The sequence below is a fragment of the Anomaloglossus baeobatrachus genome, chromosome 7 (assembly GCF_048569485.1).
Source record: "Anomaloglossus baeobatrachus isolate aAnoBae1 chromosome 7, aAnoBae1.hap1, whole genome shotgun sequence".
NCBI lineage: Eukaryota > Metazoa > Chordata > Amphibia > Anura > Aromobatidae > Anomaloglossus > Anomaloglossus baeobatrachus.
The window spans coordinates 42,430,854-42,450,035 of NC_134359.1; the positions used below are offsets into that span (position 1 = coordinate 42,430,854).

At 45.1% G+C, this 19,182-nt stretch overlaps 1 protein-coding gene across 1 annotated transcript in view; it reads right to left on the reverse strand.

The window, feature by feature from the left end:
• Positions 1-940: 940 nt before the first annotated feature.
• The window catches only part of BAZ2B (bromodomain adjacent to zinc finger domain 2B), a 475,838-nt gene continuing 457,596 nt past the window's right edge, over positions 941-19,182 (reverse strand). The window contains exons 33-38 of the mRNA XM_075319681.1: positions 14,765-15,075; positions 14,223-14,358; positions 12,360-12,506; positions 8,338-8,597; positions 8,023-8,166; positions 941-2,576 (exon numbers count right to left, since the gene is read on the reverse strand). Coding sequence (XP_075175796.1) covers positions 2,423-2,576; positions 8,023-8,166; positions 8,338-8,597; positions 12,360-12,506; positions 14,223-14,358; positions 14,765-15,075 — 1,152 coding nt within the window. The 3' untranslated portion in view covers positions 941-2,422. The remainder of the gene's footprint in view (positions 2,577-8,022; positions 8,167-8,337; positions 8,598-12,359; positions 12,507-14,222; positions 14,359-14,764; positions 15,076-19,182) is intronic.

The window sequence follows — 19,182 nt, forward strand, 5'->3', positions numbered from 1 at the left end:
AGCCTCTATTAGGAGTCTCGACACGGAAAATAGCCAGATTTCCCTCCGGGAAGGAGCTAGCCAAGGAGTGGCTCTTTTTAGTTGATATCTAACTCTTGACGAGTTTAAAGATATGACAAGGTAAATACCAAGGTCAAGTATCCATCCACAGACAGCTGTTTCGGTGTATTGCCCCTCATCTGTGTGGAGTAGGATTCTGCCAGAGAAAACACTGCTGGTAGCCAGCAAAGGCGCTCAACACAGTGAAATCCTAGGTGCATTGCCCCCTGGTTTTCTCTGGCTGGTCTCCCCGAGATCAGTGATTGTTCTCCCACCTGGCCAGAATCATACTCCACACTGATGAGGGGCAATACCCCGAAACAGCCGTCTGTGGATGGATACCTGGCCTTGGTATTTACCTTGTCATGTCTTTAAACTCGTCAAGAGTTAGATATCGACCAAAAGGTCCACTTAATATGTGGTCTCCTAAAAAGAGCCACTTCTTGACTAGGTCCTTCCCGGAGGAATATCTGGCTATTTTCCGTGTCAAGACTCCTAACAGAGGCTCCATGGACTTTTTTGATTTGCATACTTCCCAGGGGGCAATGCACCTAGGATTTCACTGTGTTGAGCGCCTTTGCTGGCTGCCGGCAGTGTTTTTTCTGGCTCGTCTCCCCGAGATCAGCGATTGTTTTGTCTTTCTAGCTAAGTGGGAGTGGTCCACAACTTTACTATGGACGTCATCTTCTAGAGGACCACGCCCACTTAGAGAACAAGACCAGGTTTATATACAGGGATCAGGAGGCCATATCGCAGGGATGGAGAGGAGCAGGAACAAAACATTTACACCAAGCTAAAATATACATATGTTTATGACATATGACAGTTGCCCTTTTAGTAAGAATAAAGTCCACTATGGACACAAAACACTTGAAGAACACCAGTTATTGCAAAACAGTCGTTTATTGTATCCGTGCCACACAAACTAGTGAAAAAAACTACCCTTTTCACAACATTTTTGCTTTTAAATAAAACAACTTCAAGTACAATTGGTACAAAAAATGTCTGATCTCCTTGCCTCTGACGGGCCACCATACCACACAGTAGATAAAACACAGTGGTTACAAATGTCTTTGTTGTAATTATTATTATTATTATTTTTTTTATTTTATGATCATCATTTGTGGCGAGGCGAATGACGGGAAATGCATCTATGAAAAAATACTGTGCGTAGGAAATTCGTCACACGTTTAATTTCACATGGATACAAATGATTATACTTTTTTTTTTTTTTTTTAGGCCTACTTGGCTTCAAATGATATAACAAAAATGAAAAATAAAATAAAACATAATAATAATTATAATAATAAAAAATAATGAAATAAAACAATGTAAAAACAAAAAAAAAAACAAAAAAAACAAACAAGTCACAATATCATATCCCCTACACCCTGTTTTTGAAGGCAGGCACTACCAATGTTAGGGAGACGCCACAGTGTTGGTAGAGGATACTGTACAAGTTATAGGTTAATATTCGCCTAACTAAAATAATAATGCTACAATCCTTCTAAAACCGACATCATAGCCGATGCCCGCAAACAATATGTACACATCATACAGATATAACAAGACTTAATATAAACAATAGTGAACAGTATATACATAGTTCTCCGTTTGTCTTCACCATCTTGAAATACAATTTTCTATATGAGTGATGCAGCAACGTATATTTATATAAATGTACTTGTAACTTTACAGTAAAGTTCCGTTTCAGTGCCGTTTCAGCACATCCGTGTAAACAGTTTTACTTGGCTTGTTTTTTTTTTGTTATTTTTATATTTTTTTATTTTTTTTTTATTTTATTTCTTAACATTCTTGTATTTTCAAGATTTAAAGCAATATTTTTTTTATTTTATTTTTTTTTTTATCTAGTCTTCCTTTTCACAGAAAACGAAGATTCGGTCTGTTTGTTTAATCATAAATAATTCATAAAAATTAAATACATTCACTAACAGTAAGCTACAAAGTAATAAAAAAAATAACAAAAATAATAATAATATTAAACAATAAAAAATAGATATTTATTGGAAAAGGAATGAGTAACCCTTTCCTTAGTACAGCTCTGGCGGATGAAGAATCAGTGCGTTTTGATACCTTTTTATTACCTATTGCACTAGGAAACCCTTTTCTTATATTTTTAGGTTTTGACTTGAGTGTATACGCCCCTGGACTGCAAGACAGTAGTGGTTGATAAAACGCACACACGCAAACACAATAGAACAAACATAAAAAAAAGGGTTATGGTCATCGTAGGAATGATGTTGTAACCTAGGACTTTATTGATGACGCCTCGGTGTTCCATGGTCTCCATTTCTTGTGGGTGTTGCGATCGTTCACATTGCTGGTCTTGCTGTTATCAGGATAAAAGTATTGTCAGATGGTTTCAACTCATGTTGAAAATTTCCGTCCATCTTTTTTCAAAATGTATCCTCATTTTGTGTCCGGCTCTACCGATCTCAGAGTCATCTTCGTTGAATGTTTCACAGTTGTTAAAGACGAGTCTGACGTCCAGAGCAAAAGCCTCAAAATGTGGGTATCTGAAGAAGAATAAAATATATTCTCGTCACAAGTCAAAAAGAAATTAAAGGGGTTTTACTAAATTTTCAATTTAAAGGGAATCTGTCAGGTGCAATATGCACAGAGAACCACGAGCAGTTCTGGGTGTATATTGCTAATCCCTGCCTAACCGTCCCTGTATACACTAGCATAAATAAAGAGATCTTTAGAAAAAATATTTCTAAAGATCGTTAATGATATGCTAATGAGTGCAGGGACTAGTCCCTTGGCTAGTTGGACCACATAGCATGTTAGCACGCCCCTGTGCGCGTACTAACATGCTAATGAATGCACAACGATGCCGCACATACCTCACTCTTGATGGCGGCCGGCGGAGGATAGATGCGCACTGTGCATGATCGGGAGTCCCCGGGACTTCTAGTCATGGGCACTATACCTCACTGAAGCCGGAAAGGTTACACCCAGCATCAGTTTAGTGTGCATGATCGGAAGTCCTGGGATTTCTAATCATGCGCAGTGCGCATTCATCCTATGACGGCCGCCATCAAGAGTGAGGCATGTGCGGCATTACTGTGCGTTCATTAACATGTTAGTACGCTGACAGGGGCGTGCTAACATGCTATGTGGGCTGACTAGCCAAGGGAACTAACGCCCTTGTGACTAGTCCCTGCGCTCATTAGCATATAATAAACAATCTTTACAAATACTTTTTCTAAAGATCTTTATCTATGCTAGTGTACAGTTAGCTCCAGAAATATTTGGACAGTGACACAATTTTCGCGAGTTGGGCTCTGCATGCCACCACATTGGATTTGAAATGAAACCTCTACAACAGAATTCAAGTGCAGATTGTAACGTTTAATTTGAAGGTTTGAACAAAAATATCTGATAGAAATTGTAGGAATTGTACACATTTCTTTACAAACACTCCACATTTTAGGAGGTCAAAAGTAATTGGACAAATAAACCAAACCCAAACAAAATATTTTTATTTTCAATATTTTGTTGCGAATCCTTTGGAGGCAATCACTGCCTTAAGTCTGGAACCCATGGACATCACCAAACGCTGGGTTTCCTCCTTCTTAATGCTTTGCCAGGCCTTTACAGCCGCAGCCTTCAGGTCTTGCTTGTTTGTGGGTCTTTCCGTCTTAAGTCTGGATTTGAGCAAGTGAAACGCATGCTCAATTGGGTTAAGATCTGGTGATTGACTTGGCCATTGCAGAATGTTCCACTTTTTTGCACTCATGAACTCCTGGGTAGCTTTGGCTGTATGCTTGGGTTCATTGTCCATCTGTACTATGAAGCGCCGTCCGATCAACTTTGCGGCATTTGGCTGAATCTGGGCTGAAAGTATATCCCGGTACACTTCAGAATTCATCCGGCTACTCTTTTCTGCTGTTATGTCATCAATAAACACAAGTGACCCAGTGCCATTGAAAGCCATGCATGCCCATGCCATCACGTTGCCTCCACCATGTTTTACAGAGGATGTGGTGTGCCTTGGATCATGTGCCGTTCCCTTTCTTCTCCAAACTTTTTTCTTCCTATCATTCTGGTACAGGTTGATCTTTGTCTCATCTGTCCATAGAATACTTTTCCAGAACTGAGCTGGCTTCATGAGGTGTTTTTCAGCAAATTTAACTCTGGCCTGTCTATTTTTGGAATTGATGAATGGTTTGCATCTAGATGTGAACCCTTTGTATTTACTTTCATGGAGTCTTCTCTTTACTGTTAACTTAGAAACAGATACACCTACTTCACTGAGAGTGTTCTGGACTTCAGTTGATGTTGTGAACGGGTTCTTCTTCACCAAAGAAAGTATGCGGCGATCATCCACCACTGTTGTCATCCGTGGACGCCCAGGCCTTTTTGAGTTCCCAAGCTCACCAGTCAATTCCTTTTTTCTCAGAATGTACCCGACTGTTGATTTTGCTACTCCAAGCATGTCTGCTATCTCTCTGATGGATTTTTTCTTTTTTTTCAGCCTCAGAATGTTCTGCTTCACCTCAATTGAGAGTTCCTTAGACCGCATGTTGTCTGGTCACAGCAACAGCTTCCAAATGAAAAACCACACACCTGTAATCAACCCCAGACCTTTTAACTACTTCATTGATTACAGGTTAACGAGGGAGACGCCTTCAGAGTTAACTGCATCCCTTAGAGTCCCTTGTCCAATTACTTTTGGTCCCTTGAAAAAGAGGAGGCTATGCATTACAGAGCTATGATTCCTAAACCCTTTCTCCGATTTGGATGTGAAAACTCTCATATTGCAGCTGGGAGTGTGCACTTTCAGCCCATATTATATATATAATTGTATTTCTGAACATGTTTTTGTAAACAGCTAAAATAACAAAACTTGTGTCACTGTCCAAATATTTCTGGACCTAACTGTATACAGGGACAGTTAGGCAGGGATTAGCAATATACACCCAGAACTGCTCATGGTCCCGGGTGCATATTTCACCTGACAGGTTCCCTCTAAGGGTTTGAAACATTGTGGCCCCGATTCACCAAGACTGGTGATGTTCACATATTAGAGTCAGATGCTTTTGATTAATTAAAATGCCCCATTCCTCTTTATGTCTAGAGTAAGTTTTTTGGCATAAGGAATGCTGCAACTTGTTATCAATTAGACGAGCTGTTGCTTGCACCACCCCCCCTCCCCCCCCACCCCCCCCCCCGTTTCTCCCCAGTTTCACTACTTTTGGAGAAGTTGGACAAAAGTTGCAAAAAAAGCAACCTTTCAACTTGATTTACTCAAAGTGTCTGGAGTAATCACTTTGGATAATCGGGGCCTTGCTGTCGACTTGGACTTTTACAGCCCCTAATGCAAAATCTTTAATAGAGGCCCCAACTATCATATTGCCCAAATAAACCCCTTTGGGCCCCCTAAGGCTCCAGGGCCTGGATACAACCACAATCCTTGCCTCCGCTATGTTATACCACTGGCTTCAGAGAATTCAAGTTTTCGAGAATTGCATCCAATCGAAGCCTTCTGCAATTTTTGCCAAGATACAGAAATAATGCAGCTCTCTGCATTATGTCAATACACCCTTAGGCCCTGTGCACACGAAGCAGGTGTTTTTGTTTTTTTTTTAAATTTGCACCAAAATCTGCTTGCCTCTCCTGAAGCCAGTAAAGTCCATGGGATTGTAGATTTCCTGTGCAAACTGTGTGGTTTGCAGCATGTCAATTATTGGTCAGGTTTAGCAGCGTTTTTTAACCCATTGACTTCACTTTCATAGACTTTCTTGATGGCGCAAAAAAATCACACCAAAATTGCATCTGATTTTGATGCAGTTTTTTGCCACAGCATGCAGATCTGGTGCAGAAAATGTCTGCACCAAATCTGCAGTGTGTGAACATAGCCTTACAGTTTGGGTAATTTAAATGACTGTTTAGTGCCTTTTTTTCCTCACTTTTAGGCCCGTTTCACACGTCAGTGAAAAACATAGACGTTTTTCACTGGCGTGTAAAACACGCACATGTCCCTGCGTGTGCCGTGATTCACGGCACACGTGGGTTGTCTAAGTGCAATCTGGGCTCCGTTCTCCGTGGCCCGTGATTGCACTTAGAAATCAACTCACCTGCGCCTGCTCCCGCTGTCCGTGGTGCTGAATCCTCCCGCGATGCAGCATCTGGCCGGCGGTGACCCCCGCAACAGCTGCTTCCGGGTCGGCTGTGTCTTGCATCATTAAGATGCGCGACAGTAATCAGCCGGCTTAGAAGCAGCAGGGAGGACGGGCTGCAGAGGACATCGCTGGACGCCGGGTGAGTTAAAATGATTTTTATTTTAAATGCACGTTTTTTTCTGGCACGTGTCTCACAGACCACACCACTGCGTGGTCCGTGGGACATCAGTGATGCCAGAAAAAAATGGACATGTCTCCGTGCGGCAATCACGCACACGCGGGTACGCTGCACGGAGACACGTGCAGTGAAAAATCACTGACGTGTGAGCAGACCCATTCATTATAATGGGTCTGCGTATGTCAGTGATTCTGGTACGTTTAAAAAAAAGCACAAACGTCCCAGAATCACTGACGTGTGAAAGGGGCCTTAGGCTATGTACCCACAGGACTATGTACCTGCGGATAAATCCGCCGGTTTGTCCGCAGGTTTCCCGCAGCTGCTCCCCGGAATACGCAGGTAACCATTCCAGCAAAATATCTCCGGTAAACCTGTGGATATTCATGCGACTTACCTGCGGAAGTCCCGGACTCTATCTCCATAGTGGAGGAGCGGGACATCCGCAGGTATTTCCACATGAATAATTGACACACGGTTACGTGTGGCTGCGGGACACCTGCAGCATATTCCGCAGCTGCACATACCGCAGCATGGACACAGCACTCCCCATGTCCCATAGGATAACATGGAGAGTGTCTGTACTTGCTAAAACCTGCAGATTTATCTAGAAAATCCAGATGTATCCGCAGGTACGAGCGCATGTTTCCCGCAGCTGCCCGCTGGCGTCCGCAGCTATTTTTAGCTGCGAGATTACAGCGGAATAGCTGCGGGAAACATGCGGACATTATGCGGCTTACCTGCGTACGTCCCGGCCTCTATCTCCATTGCGGAGGGCCGGGACATCTGCAGGTAATTCCGCATGAATAATTGACATGCAATTATACATGCGGATGCCTACATCTGCAGCATGTTCGGCAGTCGCACTTTCCGTAGCGTGGACACAGCACTCCCCATGTCACATAGGATAACATGGGCAGTGACTGTACATGCTAAAACCTGCAGATTTGTCTAAAAAATCCAGATAAATCTGCAGGTTTTCCGCAGCCAAATCCGCGGGTACAGAGTCCCGTGGGCACTTATTATGGCTGCAAGTTGAAGCATAACAGTGGTCCTGATGAAATGTGTGAACGGTATCATATGTGTCTGTGATGCTGTTAGATCAGATCATAAGTCCGTCGGTTGTGCTGAGCATTGCTGATCTTTCAGATAAGAAAATGCAGCCGCTCTACAGTTGTGTGAAACTAACCCTTTGTCTTCAGTTAGGCCTCATTCACACATCAGTATTTTGACATCAGTGTTTGTATCCCTGAGCCAGGAGTGGAGCTAAGGCCAGAGTCACACTTGCGAGTGCCTTGTGTGTAACTCGCGCAAGTCTCTCATTGAATCACCCGGCATGGACGCACACTCTCTGGTCAGGAGCGTCTCAGCTGCATAGACATACATGCAACCGACCCGCTCCTGTCAGAAGAGTGCGAGTCCGTGCCGGGCGATTCAATGAGAGACTTGCACGAGTTACACACAAGGCACTCGCAAGTGTGACTCTGGCCTTACAGAGAAAAACTATTAATTGAAAGATTGACACTTGTTCGGTGTTTTGGCAACAAATACTTGAGGTGCGAATGAGGTCTGAAAGGGTAAGAGTTGGATGCAGTGTATGATCAGGCTTTACAGTATTTGGGGATGTGCACGCCATGTATGTGGATGGACAATACTTACTGGCCATTGCTCAGCTTTTCTCTGATGGTTGCAAAGTCCATAGGCTTCTTGATGACCTTTTTGTAACCAGGGACAAGTTTCAAGTTAACAGGAAGCAAAAAAGGCCAGGCGTCCGCATGAGACTCCATCTCAGACAAGATTACGCTAAGAAAAGAAAGGAGACGTCAGCGTGTTATACATGCACAAACACTAAAGGTTAACACAGTGTGCAAATGGCAGTAGGACACGTCTGTTCATCCCTATGATTTGTCATAGCGGCGTTATCCTGGAATGAGATCCACTCACATGTCTACGAGAAGACATAACATTTCCTACCTACAAAGAGCCAGATCCTTCGAGTCATCCTTGGCTGAGGTTTTGGATTTCTTGGACGCTGGGGAACCTTCTTGTTTTGCAGGACTACCGTTATTTTCATCCGCTTTTCGTTTTTTGGAGTCCTTGCTGCCTTTTTTGTTGGAGCCTCCAGTTGCTACAGTTGCGTCTTCATCTTCGGCGTCTTTCTTTCCTTTCTTCGCTTCTGCATTCTTCTTCCCTTTTAGGTTGGCCTTCTTCATTTTTAAAGTATGACCACTTGCCTGTGATACAAATATAAAACATATTCACTAAAACTAAACAGTAATGTAGCACATTGTAGGTTCTCGGCCTATGTGACAAAGTAATATATAGAATATAAGATAATGAGACTGTATTGTATTCTGCAATCACAGATGGGATTTTTCTAAGTGTTTTAATTGCCAGGTCACATAAATTGTAATGAAACGCTATCACTGGGTGATGTGGGATATGTGACTGTCCTCCCATGGCCTCCTGTGCCCCTTTCTGGGAGCTGGCGCCTCCCTACTCCCTATTGTCCCAGACTCCGGACAAGCTGCCATCTTACCAACCAATGTTGTGCCAAAACAGGCTTCATAAGGGATCCCTTCCTCAACAAATGGGTCCTAAATAGAGATGATCGAATACCAAAATATCCGACGTCGCGAATATCCAATGAATAGGTCGCCGCTATTCGACTATTCGATGCGAAATGTAAGTCTATGGGAAACCACAATAATTTCACGTTGGACCTAACGGCGAGCTGTGGTGAATGAGGAAAAAGCTAAAATGGATGGGAAAAGGCAGAAATAGCTCTCTCTCGTCAGAAATGAAAATGAAAGTATCGGAGTGGATGTTGTTTTATCCGTTGGATACCGAATGCCGTGAATAGCCTGTTATCCATCGGATACCGAATGGCGCGAATAGCCTGTTATCCATCGGACACCGAATGGCGCGAATAGCCTGTTATCCATCGGACACCGAATGGCGCGAATAGCCTGTTATCCATCGGATACCGAATGGCGCGAATAGCCTGTTATCCATCGGACACCGAATGGCGCGAATAGCCTGTTATCCATCGGATACCGAATGCCGTGAATAGCCCGTTATCTGTCGGATACTGAATGCCGTGAATAGCCTGTTATCCTTCGGATACTGAATGCCGTGAATAGCCTGTTATCCATCGGATACTGAATGCCGTGAATAGCCTGTTATCCATCGGATACTGAATGCCGTGAATAGCCTGTTATCCGTCGGATACCGAATGGCGCGAATAGCCTGTTATCCATCGGATACCGAATGCCGTGAATAGCCTGTTATCTGTCGGATACTGAATGCCGTGAATAGCCTGTTATCCTTCGGATACCGAATGGCGCGAATAGCCTGTTATCCATCGGATACCGAATGGCGCGAATAGCCTGTTATCCATCGGACACCGAATGGCGCGAATAGCCTGTTATCCATCGGACACCGAATGGCGCGAATAGCCTGTTATCCATCGGATACTGAATGCCGTGAATAGCCTGTTATCCATCGGATACCGAATGGCGCGAATAGCCTGTTATCCATCGGACACCGAATGGCGCGAATAGCCTGTTATCCATCGGACACCGAATGGCGCGAATAGCCTGTTATCCATCGGATACCGAATGGCGCGAATAGCCTGTTATCCATCGGACACCGAATGGCGCGAATAGCCTGTTATCCATCGGATACCGAATGCCGTGAATAGCCCGTTATCTGTCGGATACTGAATGCCGTGAATAGCCTGTTATCCTTCGGATACTGAATGCCGTGAATAGCCTGTTATCCATCGGATACTGAATGCCGTGAATAGCCTGTTATCCATCGGATACTGAATGCCGTGAATAGCCTGTTATCCGTCGGATACCGAATGGCGCGAATAGCCTGTTATCCATCGGATACCGAATGCCGTGAATAGCCTGTTATCTGTCGGATACTGAATGCCGTGAATAGCCTGTTATCCATCGGATACCGAATGGCGCGAATAGCCTGTTATCCATCGGATACCGAATGGCGCGAATAGCCTGTTATCCATCGGACACCGAATGGCGCGAATAGCCTGTTATCCATCGGACACCGAATGGCGCGAATAGCCTGTTATCCATCGGATACTGAATGCCGTGAATAGCCTGTTATCCATCGGATACCGAATGGCGCGAATAGCCTGTTATCCATCGGATACCGAATGGCGCGAATAGCCTGTTATCCATCGGATACCGAATGGCGCGAATAGCCTGTTATCCATCGGACACCGAATGGCGCGAATAGCCTGTTATCTGTCGGATACTGAATGCCGTGAATAGCCTGTTATCCTTCGGATACTGAATGCCGTGAATAGCCTGTTATCCATCGGATACTGAATGCCGTGAATAGCCTGTTATCTGTCGGATACTGAATGCCGTGAATAGCCTGTTATCCATCAGATACTGAATGCCGTGAATAGCCTGTTATCCATCGGATACTGAATGCCGTGAATAGCCAGTTATCCGTCGGATACCGAATGGCGCGAATAGCCTGTTATCCGTCGGATACTGAATGCCGTGAATAGCCTGTTATCCGTCGGATACCGAATGCCGTGAATAGCCTGTTATCCATCAGATACTGAATGCCGTGAATAGCCTGTTATCCATCGGATACTGAATGCCGTGAATAGCCTGTTATCCATCGGATACCGAATGGCGCGAATAGCCTGTTATCCGTTGGATATCGAATGACGCGAATAGCCTGTTATCCATCGGATACTGAATGGCGCAAATAGCCTGTTATCCGTCGGATACTGAATGGCGCGAATAGCCTGTTATCCGTCGGATACCGAATAGTGGCGAATACATTCGCTCATCCCTTGTCCTAAAGTTCCTCTTATGTGTAAATGTTCATCTCTTGACTTAATTTTATTAGTTACAACTTGAGTATTTCCCTTACTACGATTCATTGTTTGACGCCTGCTTTTTTTCTCTGCCTTTTACCCATGTTGAAGGGTCTCCATCAGCCTTGACCTACTACCTAGCGGCACAGAAATTTTCAAGCTTTTGGTGTTTCTTTTTTGCCAGTTTCACTCAACTTCAGTAAAATTAGCGGAGCTGCGGTGGGATGGAGACATGGCTATGTCCACCTGTTAAATTCATCAAAAAATACCAGCACTTTGTACCCCAGAAATACCACTCCAGTTTCTGACTGGAGTACATGTGTGGCGCAACTCACAAAGGTGCATATTACTTGCTCGAATCATTAAAGGGAACCTGCCACCAGATTTTTCCCTATGCAACTAAAACTACCACCTTCTGCAGCTCCTGGGCTGCATTCTATGAAGGTGTGCTTTGTGTTGATATGAATTGATGCCAACGGTTCCGTCATCCTCCACGCTGTGCCGAAGTCTCGTGCATGCGCCGTTATCGTAGGCCACTATCGCAGGCCTGTGCAAAAACTATCCCTCGCACGGGCCGGGGATGTATTTGCGCTGGCACGAGATTATGGGCGGGTACTAGCATGAGGCTGGGGAGGTCATGCACAGCGCCGCCCATAATCTCGTGCCTGAGCAAATACATCCCCGACGCGCACTCAAGGGATAGTTTGTGCACAGGCCCGCAATAGTGGCCTATGATAACGGTGCATGAGCGAGACTTCGTCACAGCATGGAGGATGACGGGACCGTCGGCATCAATTCAAATCAACACAGGGGACAGCGTACAGCGGCAGGAGGGGGGAACGAAGGAGAAAGAGAGCCCGCCCTTTAGGCCCACCGATAAAATTTACATACGAAAATGTAATATTTTATAAAGTTGTTTTGGCGGTCTGAAAAGGGGGCCAGACACAAGGCACACCTTCATAGAATGCAGCCTAGGAGCTGCAGAAGGTGGTAGTTTTAGTTGCATGGGGAGAAATCTGGTGACAGGTTCCCTTTAAGTGCCTCTTAATGAATTTGGCGCCCTCTATCTCAGCAAGACTGGCATAGGCTTTATTTCAGGTAAGCCCCGAGAAATGTGTAAGAAATTGTGTCTTACCTTAGCAATACAGGCAGGGCAGAACCAGTCGCCTTCTGGAATCGCGGTGATTTTGGGCCGATGGCAGTAGGTGTGACAGCCTTTGTCACAACCATCACACAAGAGCAGCAGTTCCTCATTGTCCCCTTTGCGGCATATCTGGCAGTACTGTAACACACGTAAGACAAAAGATAAAATAGGACCATGCACACATCTATACAGTGGGGGGAAAAAATATTTAGTCAGCCCCCAATTGTGCAAGTTCTCCCACATATAAAGATGAGAGAGGCCTGTAATTGACATCATAGGTGACCACAACTATGAGAGACAAAATGAGAAAACAAATCCAGAAAATCACCGCGTCTGATTTGGCAAGATCTTTTTGCAAATTATGGTGGAAAATAAGTATTTAGTTAATAACAAAAGTTCATCTCAATATTTTGTTATATATCCTATACATGTGTACAGTATGGAAAATAATGGGGTTTGGAATTCGCAAATGAATCAAAGGTTGAAAACCTACATTAATGTCCTGGAACCATATGGTCCCAATAAAAATATGATTTTACAGAGATTGCAACTTAATTTCAATATTAGATGTTGTTTTACCCCTAAGCTGGGGCTACATGGGGACTTTGGCCATGACATGGGTCGCTATGTCTTGCTGCTAAATCGCAGTGTAATACAAGTGAATGGGTTGTGCTGCAAATCCTAAGGTAACGCAACTGTGACATGTCGCAAAAAAACAACCGTGTCCGATTTTCTGCAACTTGTTTGTCTTGGTAACCCGAGGGTCACGATGCGATTCTATTCTGTTGTTTGCACTGTGATGTAGCTGCGAGACATAGCGATCACTGGCCGTGCTGCCTGTATCGTGACCAAAGTCGCTCCGTGGCCTCAGCCTTAACACAACAATTCTGGAACACATTTTCTTGCAACTGCACATTGTGCCATTCCTCTGCTATAAATGTATGAATAAATTGACAATTGGGTGTTGCCAGTTGGGAGGGGGGTGTCAATATATAGTGTGGCTCTGTCAGCTTCAATGGAAACCTATCAGGTCCAATATGCACCTAGAACTGCGAGCAGTTGTGGGTGCATATTGGACATGACAGGTTCCCTTTAACTGGACAGAGTGAGACTATATAGGGACACAAATATGATGGAGGGACCCAGACTATAAAAGTCAGAATTTATATGGTTTCAAAAGTATCTGTGTGCTGGGCATGGTATGGGAGTGATCCGGCAACTCGGAAAATAAAAAAGAAAAATGGAAAATAAGAATCTGTGATTGGTTGCAGTCCATCACTCTGTCACTAAGGCTGGGGGCGCGTCTGACTGCAACCAATCACAGACGCCAGGACTGCAGATGGGCGGGGAAAGCAATGAATATGGATGAGCAATAATGAGCGGCCTCGGAAGAAGAGTGAGCGGCTGCGGGAGCAGTTATAGCTGCGCCGGACACTTGGTGAGTATAACGCACTTACTCCAATCCCCCTATCCCTTCTACCACCATCTTTAAGCACCAGATTCTGGCCCCATAGACCTATATGGGGACTGGTGTCTGGCCAGATATTCGAGATCAATTCTGAGCCGCACCCATTTTTTTTTTTTTTGGTTAGACCCACTGATCCCGGTTATTTGCGAGTCTGCTCATCACTAGACACAACCCAACAAGAAACACTCAGTTATCAGTTTATATATACGTTTCCAGGAGTAACAACCGAATGACACAATATAAAGATCTACCAAAACACAACCCAGAATAGTTATTTTATGGCGCGTACAACTATGTACTACAATAGATGGTTCTTTAAGAGAACCTTTTTGGTGATAATGGAGACAGAGGTAACATCTCAGGAACAAATGTGGCCAATAACTTACAACTTTCATGATGGATTTCTCCCACGCGATTGATTTCTGCAGCTGCTGGATGCAGAGGGATACTTGTGCAGCGCTGCGGGCCTCTGACAGCGCTTTCCTCCAGATCTTAAGACCTGGGGCAATGTCCTCTTCAGTCCTGCAGAAGAGACAATGGATAATAAAAAAAAAATACATGAGATGAATAGTCTTTCCTCCGCAACGCACAAAAGTAACAATCACGTAGAAAGCCAGGCAAGTGACAAAACAGAGAAAAACCAATAATATGCAACATTTAAGCAAATGAATCAAATGTAGAGCACAGGTTGGACTGTAAGCTGAGAAACGTAGTGATAATCATATATGAGTAAGGTATAGGCTAAGCGTTGACTTTGCAGGATTATTCACGTACAGTACAACGGCACCATGCAGGATTACACGTTTGTAAAAAGACACAGGAAAAGCTACAGAAAAAAACAGGCAGGAAAAAACGAGCTCCATCGAGCAAAGAAACACAGTGATTGGTTATATATATATATATATATGTATTAATTTCAATGACCTACCCGTCACCATCACCACTAATAGATGGTGCAGGAGCAGGGACAGTAACTGTGCCCACATTATCCAGTTTGATCTGAATGGTGGTACTTAAGGGGCTCTTCAGATACCTTCTCTCAATGTTCCTCTCCAAGTCAGTCAGCCTGGTTACAGCTATATCTAGAGGGTTGTCACTCTTCCGTTCTATAGCACATGAATTGCGTCCTTCGTCTCCTGTGTGATCTCCGTCGTGCTCCTTGTGCCATTTGGCAACTGGTTTATGTTCGTGATAAACCAAGTCTTCCCTCTCAGAATCGAGCTCCGGGCACATCCAGCCCTAAGCAGCAAGAGAGACGTTACAACAAATTCTGGCAAAACATTTCACGATACATGTTCAGCTTCCGGCAAATGCAGGAGAGGGGGGCATCATTCACTATTTAGAAATCAACAATGTCAAAGAAAAGGTGGCCATACACCTTAGATAACTTTTGGACAAATGCTATTCCTCACACTGCTTCCCACAAACTCGCAGTCTTGGATCGTGCATATGTATTGGAATCTGAGACACCTTTGTTCCCACCGGTGTTAAGCCATCACCAAAGGTGTGTCGTGGAGAAGAAGGACTGAGTATGTTGGATTTTTTAGATGCCAAATCCTTTATTCTTATGGATGATAAGTCGCCACTAGTGATGAGTGGGCACTACCATGCTCAAGTGCTCAGTCCTCATAACTAGTGATGAGCGAGCACTACCATGCTCGGGTGCTGGGTACTCGTAACGAGCAGTTGGATGCTCGGATGGGCGCAACTCCTGTACCCGAGTGTAATGGAGGTCAATGGGGGACTTGAGCAGTTTTCCATGAAATCTTCAAGAGAAATGCTCGAGTCCCCATTGACTTCGTTACAAGTAGAGCACCCGAGCATGGTAGTGCTCACTCATCACTAGTTACCAGTACTGAGCACCTGAGCATGGTAGTGCTCGCTCATCACTAGTTACGAGTACAGAGCACCCGAGCATGGTAGTGCTCACTCATCACTAGTTACGAGTACTGAGCACCTGAGCATGGTAGTGTCCGCTCATCACTAGTTACGAGTACAGAGCACCCGAGCATGGTAGTGCTCACTCATCACTAGTTACGAGTACTAAGCACCCAAGCATGGTAGTGCCCACTCATCACTAGTTACCAGTACTGAGCACCTGAGCATGGTAGTGCTCGCTCATCACTAGTTACGAGTACTGAGCACCCGAGCATGGTAGTGCCCACTCATCACTAGTTACCAGTACTGAGCACCTGAGCATGGTAGTGCTCGCTCATCACTAGTTACGAGTACTGAGCACTCAAGCATGGTAGTGCCCGCTCATCACTAGTTACAAGTACAGAGCACCCAAGCATGGTAGTGCCCGCTCATCACTAGTTACCAGTACTGAGCACCCGAGCATGGTAGTGCCCGTTCATCACCAGTTATGAGTACTGAGCACCCGAGCATGGTAGTGCCCGTTCATCACTAGTTACGAGTACCGAGCATGATAGTGCCTGCTCATCACTAGTTACCAGTACCGAGCACCCGAGCATCATAGTGCTCACTCATCACTAGTTACGAGTACTGAGCACTCGAGCATGGTAGAGCTCACTCATCACTAGTTATGAGTACTGAGCACCCGAGTATGGTAGTGCCCGTTCATCACTAGTTACGAGTACCGAGCATGATAGTGCCCGCTCATCACTAGTTACAAGTACTGAGCACCGGAGCATGGTAGTGCTCGCTCATCACTAGTTACGAGTACTGAGCACTCGAGCATGGTAGTGCTCACTCATCACTAGTTATGAGTACTGAGCACCCGAGTATGGTAGTGCCCGCTCATCACTAGTTACGAGTACTGAGCACCCGAGCATGGTAGTGCTCACTCATCACTAATTACGAGTACTGAGCACCTGAGCATGGTAGTACCCGCTCATCACTAGTTACCAGTACCGAGCACCCGAGCATCGTAGTGCTCACTCATCACTAATTACGAGTACTGAGCACTTGAGCATGGTAGTGCTCACTCATCACTAGTTACGAGTACCGAGCACCTGAGCATGGTAGTGCCCGCTCATCACTAGTTACCAGTACCGAGCACCTCAGCATGGTAGTGCTCACTCATCACTAGTTACCAGTACCGAGCACCCGAGCATCGTAGTGCTCACTCATCACTAGTTACGAGTACTGAGCACCCGAGCATGGTAGTGCTCGCTTATCACTAGTTACGAGTACAGAGCACCTGAGCATGGTAGTGCTCGCTCATCACTAGTTACCAGTACCGAGCACCTGAGCATGGTAGTGCCCGCTCATCACTAGTTACCAGTACCGAGCTCCTGAGCATGGTAGTGCTCACTCATCACTAGTTACAAGTACCGAGCTCCTGAGCATGGTAGTGCCCGCTCATCACTAGTTATGAGTACTAAGCACGCGAGCATAGTAGTGCACGCTCATCACTAGTCGCCACCAAAGTACGGGGCAGGTTCACATCCAAAATGCTTGATTATTTCCACGAGATACCTGGTGGCTTATCCCTTGTAAATACAAAGCATGAGGCATGTTGACATCCAACACACTCAATCCTATTTTTCCACTGGGGATTGTCAGGATACCCACATGCACCATATATATTAGATTATTGATGAAATCTGCGGCTTTGACCAACATTCATCTAACATGTTTGGCTACCTTAAAAGATGGAAACCAGAAGCGCTCTCTTTAGCATCTCCAGTAGAGAGTATTTTTAATCATGATCTTTTCATAGAATTTTATCAGTTCAAGAAATTGTCTTGTAGAAGGTTTTAAAGAGAAGTGAAAACCAAAGATCATCTTGGGACCTGCTCTGCTAGGCTATGTGCCCACGTTGCGTTCTGTCCCTGCAGAAATTTCTGCAGCGATTTGAACAGCACATGTGCGCTTCAAATCGCTGCAGAAACACTGCGTACTGAAAAGCCGATTTCATGCGCTCTGGATGCAGCCCCTCCCATAGACAGAGCAGGGGCTGCATCCAAAGCGCACGAAAGAAGTGACATGATGCTTTTTAGAACGCAGCTATTTGGCAGCAACCAAAGTGCTGCATTCTAAAACGCAACATGCGCATAGATAATGCACAATCTTCATAGATTGTGCTGGGGACGCAGGACGCATGCAGTTATGCTGCGGTGCAGAACACAGCGTAACTGCATGCAATACACACACGTGCGCACAGAGCCAAGGCCCCGTCACACGCAACGACGTATCTAATGATATATCGCCAGGGTCACGGATTCTGGGACACACATCCGGCAACGTTAGTGACGTCGTTGCATGTGACACCAATGAACGGCCGTTAATGATCAAAAATACTCACCTTATCGTCCATCGTTGACACGTCATTCACTTTCAAAATATCGTTGATTGTTGAGGTCGTAGGTTGTTCGTCGTTCTCGAGGCTGCACACATCGCTATGTGTGACACCACGGGAACGATGAACTACAGCTTACCTGCGGTCGTCGGCAATGAAGAAGGAAGGAGGTGGGCGGGGTGTTACGGCCGCTCATCTCCGCCCCTCTAATTCTATTGGGTGGCCGCATAGTGACGCCGCACGAACCGCCCCCTTAGAAAGGATGCGGTTCGCCAGCAACAGCGACGTCGCTAAGCAGGTAAGTCCTTGTGACAGCTCCAAACGATTTTGTGCACCACGGGCAACGATTTGCCCGTGACACACAAACAACGGGGGCGGGTACGCTCGCTAGCGATATCGTTAACAATTTCGCTGCATGTAACGGGGCCTTTAGAGTGGCGTAGTCCTGTCAAGGTTGGCCTTGTTCCATTTGAAGGACACAGATCTTCAAAGATACCTCAAACAATAGGGTTGATTGTGTCTAGTAAAATTTTAGTTTTCAATGTTAGATCCTCTGGTGCTCTAGTGCACTTTGACCTTTGGAAAAGCTGTAAGTTTGCTAAGTTTTAATAGAGGAGGTTCCAGGTGCTGAGGGTACCACTCATTGACGAATCAAAGGGGGCAGAAATGCTCGGCCAAGTGCTGCTCTCCATCGGCACTGAAGATGGGCACAATAGAAAGTCTATTGAGTCTGTCTAACAGCACTTGACGAAGCTTTTCTGCTTCTTTTTTAGCAACCGATGGTTGTCTCAACACCTGGACTACCACTGATGAAAACTTCGGACATGTCTCTATCACATGCACTAAAGTGGGCTTTACATGCTACGATATCGTTAATGATTTATCGTCGGGGTCATGGTGTTTGTGACGCACATCTGAAGTCATTAACAATATCGCAGCGTGTGACACTTATGAGCGACCTTAAACGGACGCAAAAGCGGTCAAAATTGTTTGCCGCGGAGAGGTCGTCCTGAAACAAAAAATCATTTTCTGCTTATTAGCGATGTTGTTCCTCGTTCCTGCGGCACCACACATCGCTGTGT